This window comes from Macaca fascicularis, chromosome 8 (genome assembly GCF_037993035.2).
Source record: "Macaca fascicularis isolate 582-1 chromosome 8, T2T-MFA8v1.1".
Taxonomy (NCBI): Eukaryota; Metazoa; Chordata; class Mammalia; order Primates; family Cercopithecidae; genus Macaca; species Macaca fascicularis.
This window is the reverse complement of record NC_088382.1, coordinates 139,813,618-139,832,445: the sequence shown is the minus strand read 5'-3', so window position 1 is coordinate 139,832,445 and position 18,828 is coordinate 139,813,618. Positions and strand designations below refer to the sequence as shown.

The following is an 18,828-nucleotide window of genomic DNA, read 5'->3' as shown; positions in this document are numbered from 1 at the left end:
ATACTTTGCTCACCCTCACTTTCATTTTGGGGACTTACAATCTTTGGGTGCATTCATATTTCAGAGCAAGGTACCCAAAGACTAAAAGCTCATATGCATCATTAGAGATCTGCTTTCTGCAAGAAAGCAGAAAGCCTTCTTTTTAGGTTTCGAGTTGTAGGATGTGAAGGCAGCTCTTTTATAGGGGTTTTCCAGATGTCAGTGTCTGAGGTTTGTCTCAGAGCCTTGCAGTTCTTTCAGGCTCCTGTTAGTAATCACATATGGTGGCATTTTGGAAGCTATGTAAGTGAGGGAGACAGAGAACCCTATAGTTTGAGGTGCTCTCCTTCTCTCTTCAGCCTTGCTCTTCCAAATATTTGTTGAATTCTGTCATCCTTTTTTGTCTTCAATTCTCTTGTCTTTGGGAGATTATCTGTTCTTATGCCTTTACTCTCATTTTAGTGGCATCACTGGAGGAAGAAGAAATAAAAGACATGTATGTTTAAGTCACCATGGTAAATTGAAAGGCTTATTATTAAATTATGCCTGTCCCTCCATATTTCTTCTCTTCCTACCCACATCAGTGGAGAAAGAGCTGAGATTTATTCTCTTTCTGTTAAAATCCCTGTTATTCCTCTTTGACTGCCACAGTGGCATGATTAAAGAGTTTCTTAAATATAATAGCATTAGGGTATTAGAGTCAATCCCAATTGGGTTTATAAGTAGATTTTCCATTGGGTTGATTGGTGGATTTTCCACTGTGTCTGTGTATAGGTAAGGATGTTGACTTTCTTCAGGGTTGGTTTCCCCTACCACCACAACTTAAGAGTTGAAGGTCAAATCAGTTAGTCTTTGCATTCACAACTAGAAATTACTGGTTGTTTCTGAAATTAGAAGTCCATTTTCAGGTTAATGGATTTTTGGAAAGCAGGCTATAATCATTGGTATTATTACCAGATTATCATCTATCAGAGCAGAGCACTAGCATCAGCTACTATAGGTTTAATGTGGGCCTTTCTTCTTTATCACCTGGTTGCCCCTGGCCACCTCCCCACGCACAGAAGAACATTTTCATAGGATTCCAAATTATATATTGGGATTTCTTCTGAATTTTGTACAGCCCAGTGACAAGTGGTTGACTGATTAAAATGTGTTCTTAGAATATGGAAATAGCTCAAGTTTAGAGGAATATTGGAAATTACCTTTGACTAAATTTTGTACATACCCACAAAGACCCTTTATATACTTTAATTATTTGAAATAATTGAAGTCTTGCAAGCTATCGATATTCAAGGAAAGCCTCATGCCTCCAACTTTCTGATTCTTTTTTATTATAAAGTGCTTTACCCAATAGTAGGCAGACTATCAACATTTCTTTGTGCCTACCAAAATGTAAGAGAATGTATATGAATCTGTCATGTGTAAGATCAAAGGAAAAATGTAAGGGGTTTCCCATGTGAAAATCCATACAGTGTGTGTGTTCTCTTTGAATGTAGGCTTTTACTTCTGATTGATTCTACCAACTTAAGAATTCTTGCCTCTTAACTTTGGAAATTAATAATCAGTGGCTTTTGTTAACAGAAAGACATGAGTATGGTTTGTTTTTAGTAGACTTCCTTCTTGAGCAGAAGATACAGAGTTCCCATATGCACCCTCCCCCGACACATGCACAGCCTCCCCCATTATCACTGACCCCCACCAGAGTGGTACAGTTGATACAGCTGATGAACCTACATAGACACATCGTCATCCCAAATCCATAGTTTGTATTAGGGTCTGCTGTTGGTGTTGTACATGAGTGTTTTGTTTTGTTTTTAATAATGACATTGGCTTTAATTACAGTACAAAAATTGAGAAAGAGAAAAGAGAACACGCAAAACAACATGGGATGATCCGCACAGAGATAACAGGAGCCGAGATTGCGGAAGAAATGGAGAAGGAAAGGCGCCTCTTTCAGCTTCAAATGTGTGAAGTAAGAATGGACTTTTCCATCATTTGCCTAGAATTATAACAACTGTAATCTTTTCCTGCTAGTCAGCAGTCTTTATGCTTAAAGGCAGACTGTATTTGATTACTAGAGAGGAAACTGTTTCTTAAGGATTCTAATCTCCATTTTTCTCCAAGCGTTTTGGGAACCTGCCATTGCACTGTTGTCTCATATTTTGAGCCTTGGCCCTATGGGGCTGTTTTAAGCCAAAACAGGATTCTTTGGTGAGAACCTTAATGTTGCTTGTGAGTGGTTGTGGGAGGAAAACATTGGTGAGAGGTAACACTGGTGAATATTTTTATTGGTATATGTTTAGAGCATGTTTTTTTAACCATATGTCCAGTTTGAATGAAAACTCAAATGAAGTTGCCGTTAAGAAAGTTGATTTCACGAAAAAATGCAACAGAAAGCATGCTGCCTTAAACTTAGAGCATTGGTTCTCAAACTGAATTCCAATTGAACATGAACACTTCTTGACCTAAACCAACCTTTTCTGACACTGCTGTTGAGCAAGAGTTTCTTCTGCAGTTTTTAGAAAATATTAAAGTGGAAAATTGTCTCAAATTTTTTTCTTCCCCTAGATGTTTTTCTCCTTTCCTTTTCCTTCCTTCCTCTTTCTTCCCTCCTTCTCTTTCCCCTTCCCCTTTTCCCTTCCTTCCTTCCTTCCTTCCTTCCTTCCTTCCTTCCTTCTCTTTCTCTCTCTCTCTGTCTTTCTCACCTCTCTCTGTCTCTTTCTCTCTCTCTCTTTTTTCTATTTCATAACCCATTGGCTCCTTGAGTTTGTGTGCTCATGAACCTTTTCACACAATAAAACAAGTAAGCAAGCAGCAAACAGTGTCAATAGAAAATCTTGACCAGTACACAGTACAAGTACGCTACTGTGTTTAGTTACCTGAATAAATTAGTGGGTTATTCTTATTTTTATTCTTTCATTTTTGAGTAGTAAAAATTCTTTCTGATTTCACCTCTTTTTCCTAAAATTTCAATATCCTATGGTATATTCTTTGATGAGAATGCTATTCTACTTACTTTCTGCAAAAAACAATCAATCTTTCAGGTTTTTAACCACATAAACTGTACGTTTGAGATCCACTGCACCAAGGGGAAATAACAGTTCTAGAATGTTTTGCTGTGTTTTATTCCTGCTTGTTGAATAAACTAATCATAAAATAATTTATAAAATGCTAACACTCTAGTCAGTTTGTTTTGTACACTTTGTGACTGTGCGAAATCAGCATTCTCTAAACTGTCTAAAGGACACCAAGCTTGGTAACTTGTGCAGATTCAGGGGTGATGTTCAGCCACCTGAACCCATGGTTGAAGTAATCAACATAAAATCCTGTTTTATTTTCACAGTATCTCATTAAAGTTAATGAAATCAAGACCAAAAAAGGTGTGGATCTGCTGCAGAATCTTATAAAGTATTACCATGCACAGTGCAAGTGAGTAGAATATTGCAAGCCCCCTGTACTTCATTATTTATCCTAATCCTTTTCATATCTTTTCTTCATCTCATGAGTAAATAAAGTGATATAATGACCTTTTTCAGCTAAATGGATAAGAAATAGTGTCTTCCATCTTCAGTGTTTTATACAAATCAGCAGCTCAAATTAGGGCTTAAAAATGCTGTCTTCCTTAGAAGAAGACAAATACTTACAAATACTTCTTCCTATATTTGATCACCTGTGGAGCTCTTATTACAGATGCATGATCCTCTGCCACTAAAGAGTCATTTCTGATGACCCCCTTCCCTGACTCTCTTACTTAGCATTTTGCCTTTTTTTTTTTCCTTTGAGACGGAGTCTCACTCTTTGTTGCCAGGCTGGAGTGCAGTGGTGCAGTCTCGGCTCACTGTAATCTCTGCCTCCCGAATTCAAGCAATTCTTCTGCCTCAGCCTCCCCAGTAGCTAGGATGACAGGTGCATGCCACCACACCTAGCTAATTTTTCTTGTGTGTTGTTAGTAAAGATGGAGTCTCACCATGTTGGCCAGAATGGCCTTGATCTCCTGACCTCGTGATCCGCCCACTTTGGCCTATTATTGCACCATTTGCACCATGTATTTCCACCTGGAGTCTTCGGTTTTGTTTTGTTTCATCTAAATTAAATGAATTTAAATAGTTTGGGCATTAAGAATACTTTGCATTTATACATAGATTCCTATATAATTGGTGTTATATTTTGAAAGATACCCGTTGTTCTACACTGGCACCATTTTTGTTTGCCTATATTGCAGGGCTATCTTTTTATTACGTTTGTGATTCTGTGGTGCCACGTTTGCTTGTTTACTTATTGGGTTAACTTTCATGGGTTTTCTGGTAGAGTCTGTGTGTGAAAATGTGCTGGTTACACCCACAGACTCTACCAGAAAAGTAAAGTCTGTATTCGTTGATGAAAGTTATACAGAAAATAATGCAAGGACCTTCCAGAAGTGGAATGGACAGCTCCCATAAGCATAATAATGTAAAGGTCATTTGGACTAGATAAAATACTCTCAAAAAAGTTAAATTCTTAATTTCCTTTGATCTTTCTTAGTCTTTTCAATAGTTATATTTAGAGAGATATCTGTATTCTAAAACATTTAAGGAGGTCAGCATTAATATTATGGCAAAAGCACAAAGCTTGGATTAGACAAATTGGATGAGTCCACATTTTGGCTCTGCAGCTAGGTAACTGCATTCTTAATCAGGTACTTCACTAAACCTCAGTATACTCACTTGTCAAGTTGGGTTACGGTTCTGTAGCAACCACCTTAGGGTTTTCATAAGGCTATAAAAAGTAAAAAAGAGAATGTATATGGAGTGCTTAGCCCAGTGCCTGCAGCCTTGTATGTACTGACAGCTGTGATGATTCTAAGTGGCATTTAAAATTATTTATTTATATATTTTATTGTCTAGGATATTTCTCTTGAGGAAAACCTTTTTGATGATCAAATTGTTGTTTACATAAATTTGATAACTTTTTTTTCAAAGTACATTCTACCTTACATAAATGTCTTTCAAAAATAAAAATAATATATTGAAGTAGAAACAGTTTTCACCTTCTTAAGATTAAGTTTGTTTACTGAAGACCTGGAATAACTAACTTACTTTTGGCTTTGTAGTGTGGTTGGGCAGTTACGAAATTTTGGCCTGTGTTGTAATGGTCCCTGATTTTAGTATTGGGTGGAATTTTTTATCTTTCATCATATTTAGTTTTCCTGGAAACGTTTAATTCCTTTGAAAGTTTTAAAGAAATAAGTGAATCTCTCAGTCTCCTGAATTCTGCAATACTTTGGCAGCAAAACTGATTTCACCTGACTTTAGATATCTATTTTCACGTTAAATTCTCTAAGTTTATAAAGAAGAGTTTGGCCTACACAAACAAGAGTTTTTCAAAATAGAAGATGCTTTGTAAAGTATACATCTATTAGTCTTCACTAGTAATGGTGATTCTAACTTGTATAGCTATTGCGTCCCCGCTTTATTCTCTTATTCTTTGCTTTTTCCCTTTCCACAAATAGTTATTAGTCTTTTGCCAAAGTTCAGGTACTGTGCCCAGTTCTGGGATAGAGATAAAGCAAGGCTTTTTCCCTCAGGAGTTAATTATCCAGGTGTAGGAAGTAAGTCGGATCCATTATTAATCATCATGGGGCTGGACAGTGACAGGTACCATGGGGCATCAAGAGGAAGAGAGGTGTGGTGGCTGGGTGTGGTGGCTCACACCTGTAATCCCAACACTTTGGGAGGCTGAGGCAGGTGGATTATTAGATTACAGGAGTTCGACACCAGCCTGACCAACATGGCAAAACCCTGTTTCTACTAAAAGTACAAAATTAGCCAGGTGTGGTTGTGCATGCCTATAATCCCAGCTACTTGGGAGGCTGAGGCAGGAAAATCGCTTGAATCCAGGAGGTGGAGATTGCAGTGAGCCGAGATTGCGCCATTGCACTCCAGCCTGGGCAACAAGAGCAAAACTGCGTCTCAAAATTAAAGAAAAAACAGAAGAGAGACACCTGACCAGGAGGACTGAGGAGAAGGTACTAGCACCTTGAAGGAAGTGGTGGGACTTGTCATTGAACTTGGAGGACAGCTAGGATTTTGTTACCAGATTGCAATCTGGTAGAAGAATGTCCCCTAGGTCAGAGAGAGATCATCAGAAGAAAACCCTACACAGTAAAAACCTTGTAGGGAGAGAGATGTTCTAAGACATCAGGTAGTAGAACCATGTTTTAAGGTGATTCAACTAAAAGTTACTCCATGGTTGGAACCCAAGAACTCTTATCACAGCAAGAAGCCAGAGTAGTTTCCTTTATTCTTTTCTACTTCAGTCAGTTCCTCAAAACTCTTAATAGGTATATTGTGTGGACCTGTTAAGCATTCTCTACTTAGGTGTTTTTTTGTTTTGTTTTGTTTTGTTTTGAAGATTTATTCTTCTCCATACTTACTTCAGTTCCCAAAGTGATTTTCAGTACAAAGTCAGCTGGTACTCAACAGTGAATTTGCCCAGGTAATAATAGTCACGACACTTCAGTGTGGATGAAGCTACAAAAATGGAGAAGTAAATAAAAGGAGCAGAAAAGAAGGGCTTTTAACTGTTTCCAACCCATTTCAGCTCACTTACACTAATTACTGCTCAATTTCAGACGTGAACATTGTCGGTAACATGCTGCTTTCCAAACAAACATATCCTCCAATTCACCTGCTCCTTTTACCTCTTCACAAGTGTCATTATGACCTGCAGAGTTAACAGCATTTATAAACATTGCTTTATTATCTGTCATTTTACAGGTAATAAGAATAACAGCTAACATTTACCGAGAGCTTATTTTCTAGGACAAATTATATAGGCCCTGCCTCTAAGTTCTTTACATGTGTTTTCTCATTTAATATATCCAACCCTCAAGAAATTGTAGCTCAGAAAGGATCAGTATATTGCTAAAAGTCACGTTAATTCATTTAATAAATGCTTAGTAAAGGTGTCAAAGGAGACAAAGTAAGCACAGGAAACCAAAGAAAAATATAAATTGGACTTTAAAATTAAAAACTTGTTTGTGGAAGTACATTATCAAGAAAGTAAAAGACAACCCACAGAATAGGATAAAGTATTTACAGAACATTTTTCTGATAAGAGTCTGATATCCAGAATATGTAAAGAACTCAACAATAGTCCAGGTGTGCTGGCTCACACCTATAATCCTAGCACTTTAGGAGGCCAAGGCAGGAGGATCACTTGAGCCCAGGAGTTCAAGACCAGCCTGGGCAACACAGGGAGACCCTGTCTACAAAAATAAATAAAAAATAACCCAGGTATGGTAGCGCACGCCTATATTCCCAGCTACTTGGGAAGCCAAGCTGGGAGGATCGCTTGCGCCCAGGAGATCAAGGCTACAGTGAGCCATAATGACACCAGTGCACTCCAGCCTAGGCGACAAAACAAGACTCTGTATATTAAAAAAAGTATACACACACACACACACTCACACACTCACAAATGGCCAGAAAAACATGTGAAAAGGTGCTCAACATCATTAGTCAACGATAATTACAAATCAAAACCTCAATGAAATAGCACTTCACACCCACTGGGATTGTTGTAATTAAAACAAAAATCTTGGTGCGGATGTGGGAAGATTGCAACCTATGCATTGCCAATAGGAATGTAAATGGTGAACTTCTTTGGAAAACAGTTTCGGAATTTCTCAGAAAGTTGAACATAGAGTTATTTAAATAAAAATGTATACATGAATATTTATAAGAACATTATTTACAATAGACAAAACACGGAAACACCCAAATAGCCATCAGCTGATAAAAGGTTAAACAAAATGTTGTATATCAAAATAGAACATTGTTCAGCCACAATGCTGAATGTGAATGAAGTATTGATACATGTTACATATAGGTGAACATTTAAAACATTAATGCTAAGTGAAAGAAGCCAGACACAAAAGATGGCATATGTTCACTAACCCAGCAGCTCTCTAAACCCCTTCGTTTAGAGGATTTTATAGAGGTTTTATTACATAGGCATGATGATTAAATCATTGACTGTTGGTTGGCCCAATCTCCAGCACCTCTGCCCTCCCCAGAGGTGGGAGGAGGGGTGGGGGCCGAAAGTTCTGAAGCTAGTTGCATGGTTGATTCTGTAATGAGACTAAAAAGATATTCCATGAATTGTGTATTATAGTGAGGTGACTGGTACAGAGTAAATACTCAGTTACATGTTAGCTGCCAGTACTGTTACTGTTGTTTATTTTCGAAGATCTTGTTATGTTACGGTAATTTGTAGAGAAAGTGGCTAAGAGATAAATGAGACATCCTTGAGGTAATTTTCCCTTCTCTTTGAAAGATTTATGTGTTAAGTGTAGTGATAGGTAATCAGAACTCACACATGTGCTTCACTTCCCAGCTAACAACACTTTTATCTGTAGTAGCTCATCTGATGCTTCTTGAAACTAGAAAATGTCCACTTTGAAGATGAGCATGCTGTTATTCAGACAGGGTGAATAACTGCCCAGGGTTACCATGTGTAGATAGTAAAGTTTAGAGCCAAAATATAAAATATGATACGGTTTTGACTCCTACGCTTTTTTTTTTTTTTTTTTTTTGGAGACAGAAGTCTTGCCACTCTGCCACCCAGGTGGCAGTACAGTGGCACTATCTCTGCTCACTGCAACCTCCGCCTCCTGGGTTCAAGCAGTCCTCCTGCCTCAGCCTCCCAAGTAACTAGGACTACAGGTGCACGCAGCCACTCAAGCTAATTTTTTATTTTTTTTATTTTTTTTTAGTAGAGACAGAGTTTTACCATGTTGCCCAGGCTGGTCTCGAACTCCTGAGCTCAGGCAGTCTGCCCACTTCCACCTCCCAAAGTGTTAGGATTACAGGCATGAGCCACCACCCCTGGCTCTTTTTTTTTTTTTTTTTTTTTTCTTTTTGAGTCAGAGTTTCACTCTGTCACCCAGGCTGGAGTGCAGTGGTACAATCATAGCTCACTGCAGCCTCAACCTCCTGGGTTCAAGTGATCCACCCACCTCAGTCTCCCAAGTAGCTGGGACTACTGGCATGTACCACCACGCCCAGCTAATTTTTGTATTTTTTGTAGAGACAGGGCTTCACCATGTTGCCCAGGCTGGTCTCAAACTCCTGGGCTCAAGCAATCCTGCCTCAGCCTCCCAAAGTGCTGGTATTACAGGCATGAACCACGTGTGCAGTAGCCCTTGCATGTCCACTGAACTAGGACCAGCTAAAACAGAAGAGAGAAAGGAGGAACAAAGAAGCCACTGCCCTCTGTGAAATGTTTTGGCAGGTCGTGGTGGCTCTCTGTCTACCCTGTCCACAGCTGGAACTATGACCCTCAAGGAGAAGAGAATGAAGCTCAGAGGGACAGTGCAGATGACAGCAGGTCACCCTTTGCTTCTTATGGTGTCACTAACACATTGCTAATGACTGCCATGGTTATTTTATTCTTCTCCTACAACTCGTCCTCCTTTCCTGCTCCTATTTCTTACCAAAACTAGAACTTGGCCCTCCCTAAAATGACTTTCTGCAAGGGGCTCGACTCCGAATTGTTCATCCCAGACAAAATGTAGATTCTTTAATTTTGTTTTACCTGAGTAATACATGATATCCTTAAGAAAAAAATTAGAAACTGAAGTTAAGGAAGAATTTTTAAAATCCTGTGATCTCCTCACTTAGATGATTGCTAGATTCACGTATCTGGTTTGTTTTGTTTATAAAAATGGGATTATGCTACAGATTAAAGCAATTATTACATTGATTTTTCTTTGTCTCTGGGTATGTAACAGTCTGAATAATTGAAGCAGAAGGAAAGTAAATTTGTTTGGAGTCTTCAGCCTTGTAGTTGGCAGGAATTTTCATTTTTATCAATGCCATTTCAAACTAAAACAGTTCCATCTTTCTCCCTAAAATTTATAATGAGTTCTTCAGTATTTACTTTGTGCTGTTCAAATATTTGCTTATTCTTTATCAAGAGTGGTGTTGTCCAGTAGAACTTTCTGCTATGGTGGGAATGTTCATATTCTTTACCATCTATATGGTACCCATTGGCCACACGTGGCTACTGAGCGCTTGAAATATGGCTTGTGAGACCTCAGGAACAGAATTTTTCATTTCATTTTTAATAACCATATGAGACTAGTGGCTACCATATTGGGAAACATAGATCTAGAGCATTCTCATTGAAACTCACTTTAAAAAAAAAATTGGGACGAGGTTTAATTAGTGTTCTCTTATTTTAAAAAAAAATGTTTGTTTCAATAGTTTCTGGAGTACAGGAGGCTTTTGGTTACATGGTTAAGTTCTTTAGTGGTGATTTCTGGGATCTTGGTGTACCTGTCACCCAAGTGAAACTCACATTTTTTTAAGCATAATGATTAAATTCCCTTTATGTTGAAAGTGAAAATGAAATACCTTTTCAAAAATATCTACAAAGAATCTGTATCCCTCTGCAAAGGAAACAGTTCCTTATATGATAAAGTTATGCAGCTCCAGGGAAGAGAATGATTTCCTGAACACATGCTAACTGCTCCACCCTTTGCTGGGTGGTTTCACATGTCCTATCTGTATTATTTGCCCATTTACACATGAGCAAACTGAGGCCAAGAGAAGTTAAATGACTTACCAGAACACAGATTCTTGGTCATAATCATCTGACCCCAAAGCCATTGCTTTTTCTGTTGTAAAGAAGTCCTGACAACATCCATCTTAAATTTAAGTGCTCTACCTTCAGAACTGTTCTCCAGAAATTACTTAAGCGCAGTATCAGAGACTGAAACTTGCTATGATTAACTTTGTACCCATACTTTTAACTCGTGGGCATATATCCCTTCCTTGATGTAGAAGATGCTGGTTACAGGTTAACACTTATGGATGGCCTGGCCTGCTCTGTGCAGAACATTGCTAACCTCTCTAGGTCTGGCACTTAGGCCTGGGCACACGTGCTCAGCAAAGCCACTGCTTTGACTATCAGGTCTAGAGAATACTGCTTATGGGGTAGCAGCCGAGATGAGCCTTGATAAAAGAGAATTTAGCAGGCAGGTTGATACGGTTTGAATCCATGTCCCCATCCAGATCTCACCTTGAATTGTAATCTCCGTAATCCCCACATGTCAAGGGTGGGACCAGGTGGAGTTAATTGAGTCATGGGGGCAGTTTCCCCATGCTGTTCTCTTGATAATGAGTGAGTCTCACAGGATCTGATGGCTTTTTAAGTGTCTGGCATTTCTCCTGCTGGCATTATTCTCTCTCCTGTCGCCCTGTGAAGAGGTGCCTTCTGCCATGGTTGTAAGTTTCCTGAGGCCTCCCTAGCCATGTGGAACTGTGAGTCAATTAAGCCTCTTTTCTTTATAAATTACCCAGTCTTGGGTATTTCTTCATAGCAACATGAGAATGTACTACTACACAGGTATAGAGGGGAAGGGCATTCCAGGCAGAGGGAATAGCGTATGCAAAGGCTGAAGTGGGGAAGGATGGATTGAAAAAGAACAAGCAACTAGAAATAATGTAGCATGGCTAGACCTTGGAGTTTTTAAGGGAAAATGGTAGGAAATAAAACTGAGAAGTATTCAAGGGTCAGAACATAAACTTAAAATTCTATACTGAGAAGTTTAACTTACATCGCTATAGGCAGAACCGAAAACCCAAATGCTAGAAAGTAAGGGTTTAGGCCAGATTTTAAAGGTGGCTCACACCTTTAATCTCCGCACTCCGGGAGACCAAGGAGGGCAGATTACTTGAGTCCAGGAGTTCGAGACCAGCCCAAGCAATGTGGCAAAACCTCATCTTTACAAAAATAATAATTAGCCAGGCATGGTGGGGTGCACCTATAGTCCCAACTACTCATGAGGCTGAGATGGGAGGATCACTTGAGCCCAGGAAGTCGAGGCTTCAGTGAACCGCTGCACTCCAGTGTGGGTGACAGAGTGAGACCCTGCCGAGAGAGAGAAAGAGAGAGAGAGAGATGAGGCTTTATATGTGTTCATGTGTTTTTCAGTTAAATGGTTAACCAAAAGGCCCTTTTTTCCTCTCATCACTGTTGCTGAAAAACTTTCTAAAGGTAGTATTTTCCTCCTTATTTCAATAAGGTTTTTGTGCCAAAGATGTCAGCCTTAAAAAATGTTGGAACTTGTAGGATTTCGGTAATCACTCTACAGGCCACTTCTAATAGTCTCTATTATTGCCACTGAATATACATATTAAGCTTGAAATACGGCTTTTAAGATATGCCTCAAGCTGGGCGCAGTGACTCACACCTGTAATCCCAGCATTTTGGGAGGCCGAGGTGGGGGGATCACTTGAGGTCAGGAGTTCAAGACCAGCCCGCTCAACTTGGTGAAACCCCGTCTTTACTGAAAATACAAAAATTAGCCTGGTGTGGTGGCGGGTACCTGTAGTCCCACCTACCCGGGAGGCAGAGGTTTCAGTGAACTGAGATCACACCACTGTACTCCAGCCTGGGCAACAAAGTGAGCCTCCATCTCAAAAAAAAAGATATGCCTTAAAATGTCTTGATATTGCTTCATTCAATCTGCTTTGTGGGCCCACTGTGATAGGGAGATGAGACAGTCCTCGTGCTCAAGGTCCTCATTGTTTGTAGGGAGACAGCAAAACAGTGTTTTGAGAAATAATCTGCTGAGGGGGCATGGTTAGAGAAGCTTCCAATAGGGCAGATAAAATTCTAAACACATTTCCTGAGGTATATTGTGTATTTCTCTAAACTGATGCCAGAGACTGGGTTCCTGAGTAGAAGTGTACCACCTGAGACAAGAAATCTTCACTTGCTGGTAAAGAGCTTGGATCAGAATCTGGCAGACCTGGATCTGAATTCCATCAGCTCTGCTGTTTACTACCTGCAACTTGAACAAGTTTTATACATACTCTGTACCTCAGTTTTACAAATGGAGATGAGATTGAAGTGCTTTAATTTGTTAGGGTTGTGTACATGAAATCACTTGTGTAAAGTGTTTAGTGCAGTGCTGGGTATGTGTTGAATGTTCCACAGGTATTAATTCTTGTTATTTTTCAGGTGAAATTATACAACCATGTGTTGTAGGATAAAGCTTTCCAAACCCGTTGGTATTATTGCTTTGAAATCTTGTGTTTCAAATATATGTTGGAACACAGGGATCTTTGAGGAACCGAATGAATTTTGACTTTTCTCCTTTCTTTATCTGTAGTTCCATAATATTTCTCCTTAGAGTGTCCAGATCAACCTCATGATATTCCACTGGTTAATGTGTCTTTCTCTCTCCTTCGAATTCAAATATGGTTTAACTGGGAGGAACTGTTCTATGTATAGATGCATACGCACATTATGAAATCACTGTTTTGGGACTGCAACTGTAATTTCCAGTGTCCTTGTGATATCTTCTATCGAATGTCAACTGGTAGCCATAATTTGTTTGTTGGTACATCTTTATAAAATACCATAATTAGTTTTATAACTGTCTTGTATAGATAAATCCATAGAGAATGAGTATGTATATATAGATATGTGTATTTTAAGATTTTGTAGGTTATTACAGTTCCTTGTTTTATTTACACATAAGGAAACAAATATTCTTTTTTTATATACTGGTGGTAAATCTCTGATTTTTTTAATTGTAGTTTCTTTCAAGATGGCTTGAAAACAGCTGATAAATTGAAACAGTACATTGAAAAACTGGCTGCTGATTTATATAATGTAAGTTCTTTATAAAATACATGCAATTTAACTTGCTTTCATGGATAAGTATCAGTAATTTTGAAATCTGTATTAGAAAGGTGTTAAAAGCAGAAAAGATTAAATGATATGTCTGTACAGACCCTAGGGCAGATAACCCTTCAGTTTAAGTCAGAGAAGTCATCAATGGTCAAATACTCCAGAGTCCTTCTGGGCCATAAGAGGATCAGTGAGGGGAGTATGTAGCCATCAGTTCCAGATGGTTCTCCATTTACGATTCAGTTAGCATCACATTTCAGTGTTCCTTGGTCAGCAGTTGCAGAAAGAATGTATGATTGTGGAAGGATAAAAATTGACTCTGAATAAACAGGTTTATAGGGGTTTTTGGGTTTTTGGTTTTTTTGTTTGTTTGTTTGTTTTTCAGACAGAGTCTCACTCTGTCACCCAGGCTGGAGTACAGTGTGCGATCTCGGCTCACTGCAATCTCCTCCGCCTTCTGGGCTCAAGCGATTCTCGTGCCTCAGCCTTTTGGTAGAGATGGGGTTTCACTGTGTTGCCCAGACTGGTCTTGAACTCCTGAACTCAAGTGATCCACCTGCCTTGGGGTCCCAAAGTGCTGGAATTATAAGCGTGAGCCACCACGCCTTTCATTTATAAGGGTTTTTGTTTGTTTGTTTTTGCACATTTTATATTATCTCTCTTTTTTTAGTGTCTAGGTCTAAATGTATATATTAGAAATGGTAAAGTTGTTGCCCAGAAATCATTTGGTGGTAAATAAAAGCATATATATTATAAGTATGAGTAGATATCCTCAAATAAAGTTTTAGAATTACAAATAGTGCCTTTTATATAACTTTAAAAATGCATAGCTCTGTATTTTTTTCTGATTTTCTTTTAGTAGTTAACATGGTTCAGGTTACAGTTAAGTCCCAAGTGGTTAAAAAAGCAGCACCGATCCCTTGTGCGCATTTCATGCTGTGTAAACTTTGATGTATGCATTGGCCCATTAGACTTCTGCTCATTCTTAGGATTCTCTCCTGGACCATTTAATCACATCAAGGTATTTTCATTACCACCCTTGGAAAAACCAGAAGCAAATAATCTCAATGATATTTCTTAAGCTGTTTAGAATAGTACTTCAGAGTTAACTGTCTAGCTTGGATACGTTATTTAATAAGAATGCATGTTACGTTATTCACTAATTTCAAAACCCACTGGTACTTTTATAAGATGAGAAATCTCATATTAAAAATGAGACAATGTAAAGGACTTTTAGTAAGAAAACCAACTATATAATAGAATTGTTTGATGAGTGGTATTTTTGTATAAATTAAACTCTGCCTATAAAAGTGTAAATGGTAAGTAATAGAAGTAATTTTTTTTTCATAGATAAAACAGACCCAGGATGAAGAAAAGAAACAGCTAACTGCACTCCGAGACTTAATAAAATCCTCTCTTCAACTTGATCAGAAAGAAGTAAGTGGTTTACATGTTTATAACAGGGCTAACAGTGTAAGGTAAGGCTGCTTGTAATACCCTTTGCGTTTCCTGATCTGCAAGACAGGCACAGTGATATATAATATAAAAGTATGTAAGCCCCATGTAGAAACTCTGTTTTAGTTCCTTTTCCTTCCTTGTAGGAAAGATGTTCTGGGTGTCCAATTCCATGACTCTGGATTTTTTTTCTTCTTTTTTCTTTACTTTTTTGAGACAGAATCTCATGCTGTCATCCAGGCTAGAGCGCAGGGGGCACAATTATGGCTCACTGCAGCCTCGACCTCAAGCATTCCTTCTACCTCAGCCTCCCGGGTAGCTGGGACTACAGGCACATGCCACCACACCTGGATAATTTTTGTATTTTTTGTAGAGATGGAGTTTGACCATGTTACCTTGGCTGGTCTTGAACTGCTGTACTCAAGCAATTCTCCCACCTCAGCCTCCCAAAATTCTGAAATTACAGACATGAACCACTGTGTCCAGCCCCATGACTATAGATTTTCAATCCTAGTTTTGAAGACATGCACTTTGGGAGTGTATGCTGAAACATAGTTAGTACATTCTACAGCTGTCCTCTTTAGACCACTTCTGTCTTTCTGGGCAGCCAAAACAGGCATGCCTCATTTGCCAGGGAAATATTTTGATGCAGAATCCTATAGAAGCTTTGCCCCTCAATTAGGAAATTTGAGGTGAGATGGTCCTTGGATATTGAAAGAGTATAGAATGCATGGTAGAGGCTGGATGATTGCAGTACAGATCCTTAATTATAAATATCATTTGTTCAAACATTTCCCTAACACCTACTGTGTTCCAGGCACAGTTCTAGGTACCAAGCTTTAGTCCCTTCCATCCAGGAGCTCATTATCTAGTCAGCTGTATGAACAATCCATCATGCCTAAAGTGGTGTTGATGCTATTAGAGATACATTGGAAGGTGACTGCAGCCAAAGACAGAAACCTAAAAGACCCAGAGATGGAAAACTCACCAGCATATTCAAGGGGCTGCAGACATTTTGGGGCAGGGTGGGTGGAGGAGTCAGAAATACAGTTTCTGAGGTAAAAACTCAGACCTGACTATGGAGGACCTTGGGTGTTGCACTAAGGGACATAGACTTCATGATAAGGACAAATTAAATAGTAAGCACCATTTGTTTTCTGGGAGAAATTAAAAACGTGCCTGTTTTTGTTATGAAATTATTACGGGTTAAATTTAAGAGCAGTGGCTCACTCCTGTAATCCAAATCCACCTTGGAGGCCAAGGTGGGAGGATGACTTGAACCCAGGAGTTTGAGACCAGCCTAGGCAACAAAGTAAGACCCTGTCTCTACAAAAAATTTTGAAAAATTAGCCACGCATGGTGGCATGTGCCTGTAGTCCCAGCTACTAGGGAAGCTGAGGTGGAAGAATCCCTTGAGTCCAGGAAGTGGAGGCTGCAGTAAGCTGTATTTGTGTCACTGCACTCCAGCCTGGGCAATGGAGCAAGACCCTGCCTCAAACAAACAAACCAAAAAAAATTAAGAGCAATATTTAATAGCAATAACATGAAATATAACATTTTTATAGTTAGTTTTTAAATACTATCGCACAACAATAGCAAGTTCACTTATTTTAATTTCTAAAATTTCTGAAAGGGGTTTATGAGTCTAAAACAAAGCAACTCCCATAAAACATGGGAAGCCCTGCACTAGTGACACTAATCTTTTAAAGCAACCCTGAAGGTTTTCTTTATTGAGTGAATATAAGCCTCTGTTTTTCTGGTTCTCCAAATTCAGTTTTTGTAGATGCATTGGGGATTGGTCAAGTGAGAGAAATCTATAGCACTGTAACACTAGGCATCTGCTAACCTGTGGAGTAGGCAGAGTGGCCAGGAACATCTGTGTACGCTAAGGCAATTTCTGCATCCATGTCATTCAGAGTCTCAGGCAGTGACTGCACCTGTGGTTTGAGGCCTCTGACAATGATTTACGAGAACTTCCAAGTATTAGACCCCCAGTAGACTTCGGACTGAAACACAGATATGCCATGCTCTTTGAAGGTGCTTATTACTGACAAATAAATCTTAGGAGAAACGTGGTCTCTTTGAATGATTTTTCAGTGTAAGAGCATTAAAAAGACCCAGGTAGAAGGGAGTACAGGGTGGTAGATTTCAGTCTTGGGAGAAAATTGTGAGGTTTTTTTGGGGGTTTTTTTGTTTATTGTTGTTTTACTTACTGGTATGTACTTAACGACTCCCCACCTTTGTTTTGTCACACAGTATTAACTTTCCTACATATGGAAGCTTTCTTGAAAAATAAAGAGGAGGACTATTAACAACCCGTTTTTGTTTTGCATGGAGACATAAGTATTCTGCTCATGGTAGCTAAAGAACGAAGTTCCATATAAGCCAAAGGAATGTGTACATGATGAAATGCACATGATTTGATTTAATCCCACCCCAGATTAATAAATGATGAGTTTTCATTAGTACCTTGTCCACAGAGTTTTACAAGTAATAAATTGATCTTTCACAACATGCCTATTCCTTTCTCATGCTGTTTATCATCACTCATTGCAGAACATGTTTAGAAGGTAATGATTTTTCATGACTGAGATTAAATGTGAGAGGCGACCATCCACAGAGAAGTTCTGACCATGGTACTATTTGAAAAGAATGTCAAGTAATCTTAAAGATTAACTGAGGAATCAAAAGCACCCAACAAATCATTTAGCCTGCTCACCCCCACCGGGTTCTAACTTGGCTCCGTTAAAGGAAGTTCCAAGAATTTTAGTTGTAAATAGGATCCCCGGAATTTTGGTAAACTCATTTTATTTTCTATTCTTAAGTTTTTGTCGTCTTAGCAATAAATGTTCTATGAAATTATATTAAGTTTTTATAATAGCTTAATCTACAAAAGAACTCTTTGCTACATAACTGTTTTTAGAGTTGAAAGTAGGTTTTTGTTTTGGGTTTTTTTTGAGACGAAGCCTCTGTCACCCAGACTGGAGTGCAGAAGTGCAGATCTCACTCACTGCAGCCTCCGCTTCCCAGGTTCAAGTGATTCTCGTGCCTCAGCTTCCCAAGTAGCTGGGACTATAAGCATGCGCCACCGTGCCTGGCTAATTTTTATATTTTTAGCAGAGACGGGTTTTCACCACGTTGGCCAGGCTGGTCTCGAACTCCTCAAGTGACCTCAAGTGATCTGCCCACTTCAGCCTCCCAAAGTGCTGTGATTACAGGCATGAGCTACTGCGCCTGGCCTGAAAGTATTTTAAATGGTGATAAGTCATATTTAGGATATACAGAATTACTCCAAAAATTACACCTTTTTTGTTTGAGTTCACTTATGGACTCTCTTAAAACCCCATCACATTATGGTTTGCAAGTTTGACAGATTCTGTGTTTGTGTTTTACTCATGTCACAGTATCTGTCATGTAGCCTGGTACCGGAAAACTATTCAAATACTTAGAAAAATGAAACAGAAGGAATCTTTTGCCCACTCCATTCGTACCTTGCATTAGAAATTTTAGGCTTCTGTAGTAGAGGTTTAGTTTTAAATTGGATACCAGAAACATTTATAGCCCCATTAAATCAATGAGTGTGTAATTGCTTGTACTTTTAAAAGATTTGAGACTCTACCTCTTAATAATACATTTTATACATTAATAAGGTTTTCAAATAAGAAAGTGATTTGTCTGTACTGCTAATAGAGAATAGGAAATTAGGCC

The 18,828-nt window shown here is 38.8% G+C and overlaps 1 protein-coding gene across 8 annotated transcripts in view; it reads left to right on the top strand.

Annotated features, from left to right (window-relative positions):
* ASAP1 (ArfGAP with SH3 domain, ankyrin repeat and PH domain 1) overlaps positions 1 to 18,828 on the top strand; it is a 396,678-nt gene that overhangs the window by 257,269 nt on the left and 120,581 nt on the right. For all 8 annotated transcript variants that reach the window (XM_065519634.1, XM_045399283.2, XM_005564080.4 and 5 more), the window contains 4 exons: positions 1,822 to 1,951; positions 3,323 to 3,408; positions 13,572 to 13,647; positions 15,016 to 15,102. In XM_065519634.1, the coding sequence (XP_065375706.1) occupies positions 1,822 to 1,951; positions 3,323 to 3,408; positions 13,572 to 13,647; positions 15,016 to 15,102 (379 nt within the window). The remainder of the gene's footprint in view (positions 1 to 1,821; positions 1,952 to 3,322; positions 3,409 to 13,571; positions 13,648 to 15,015; positions 15,103 to 18,828) is intronic.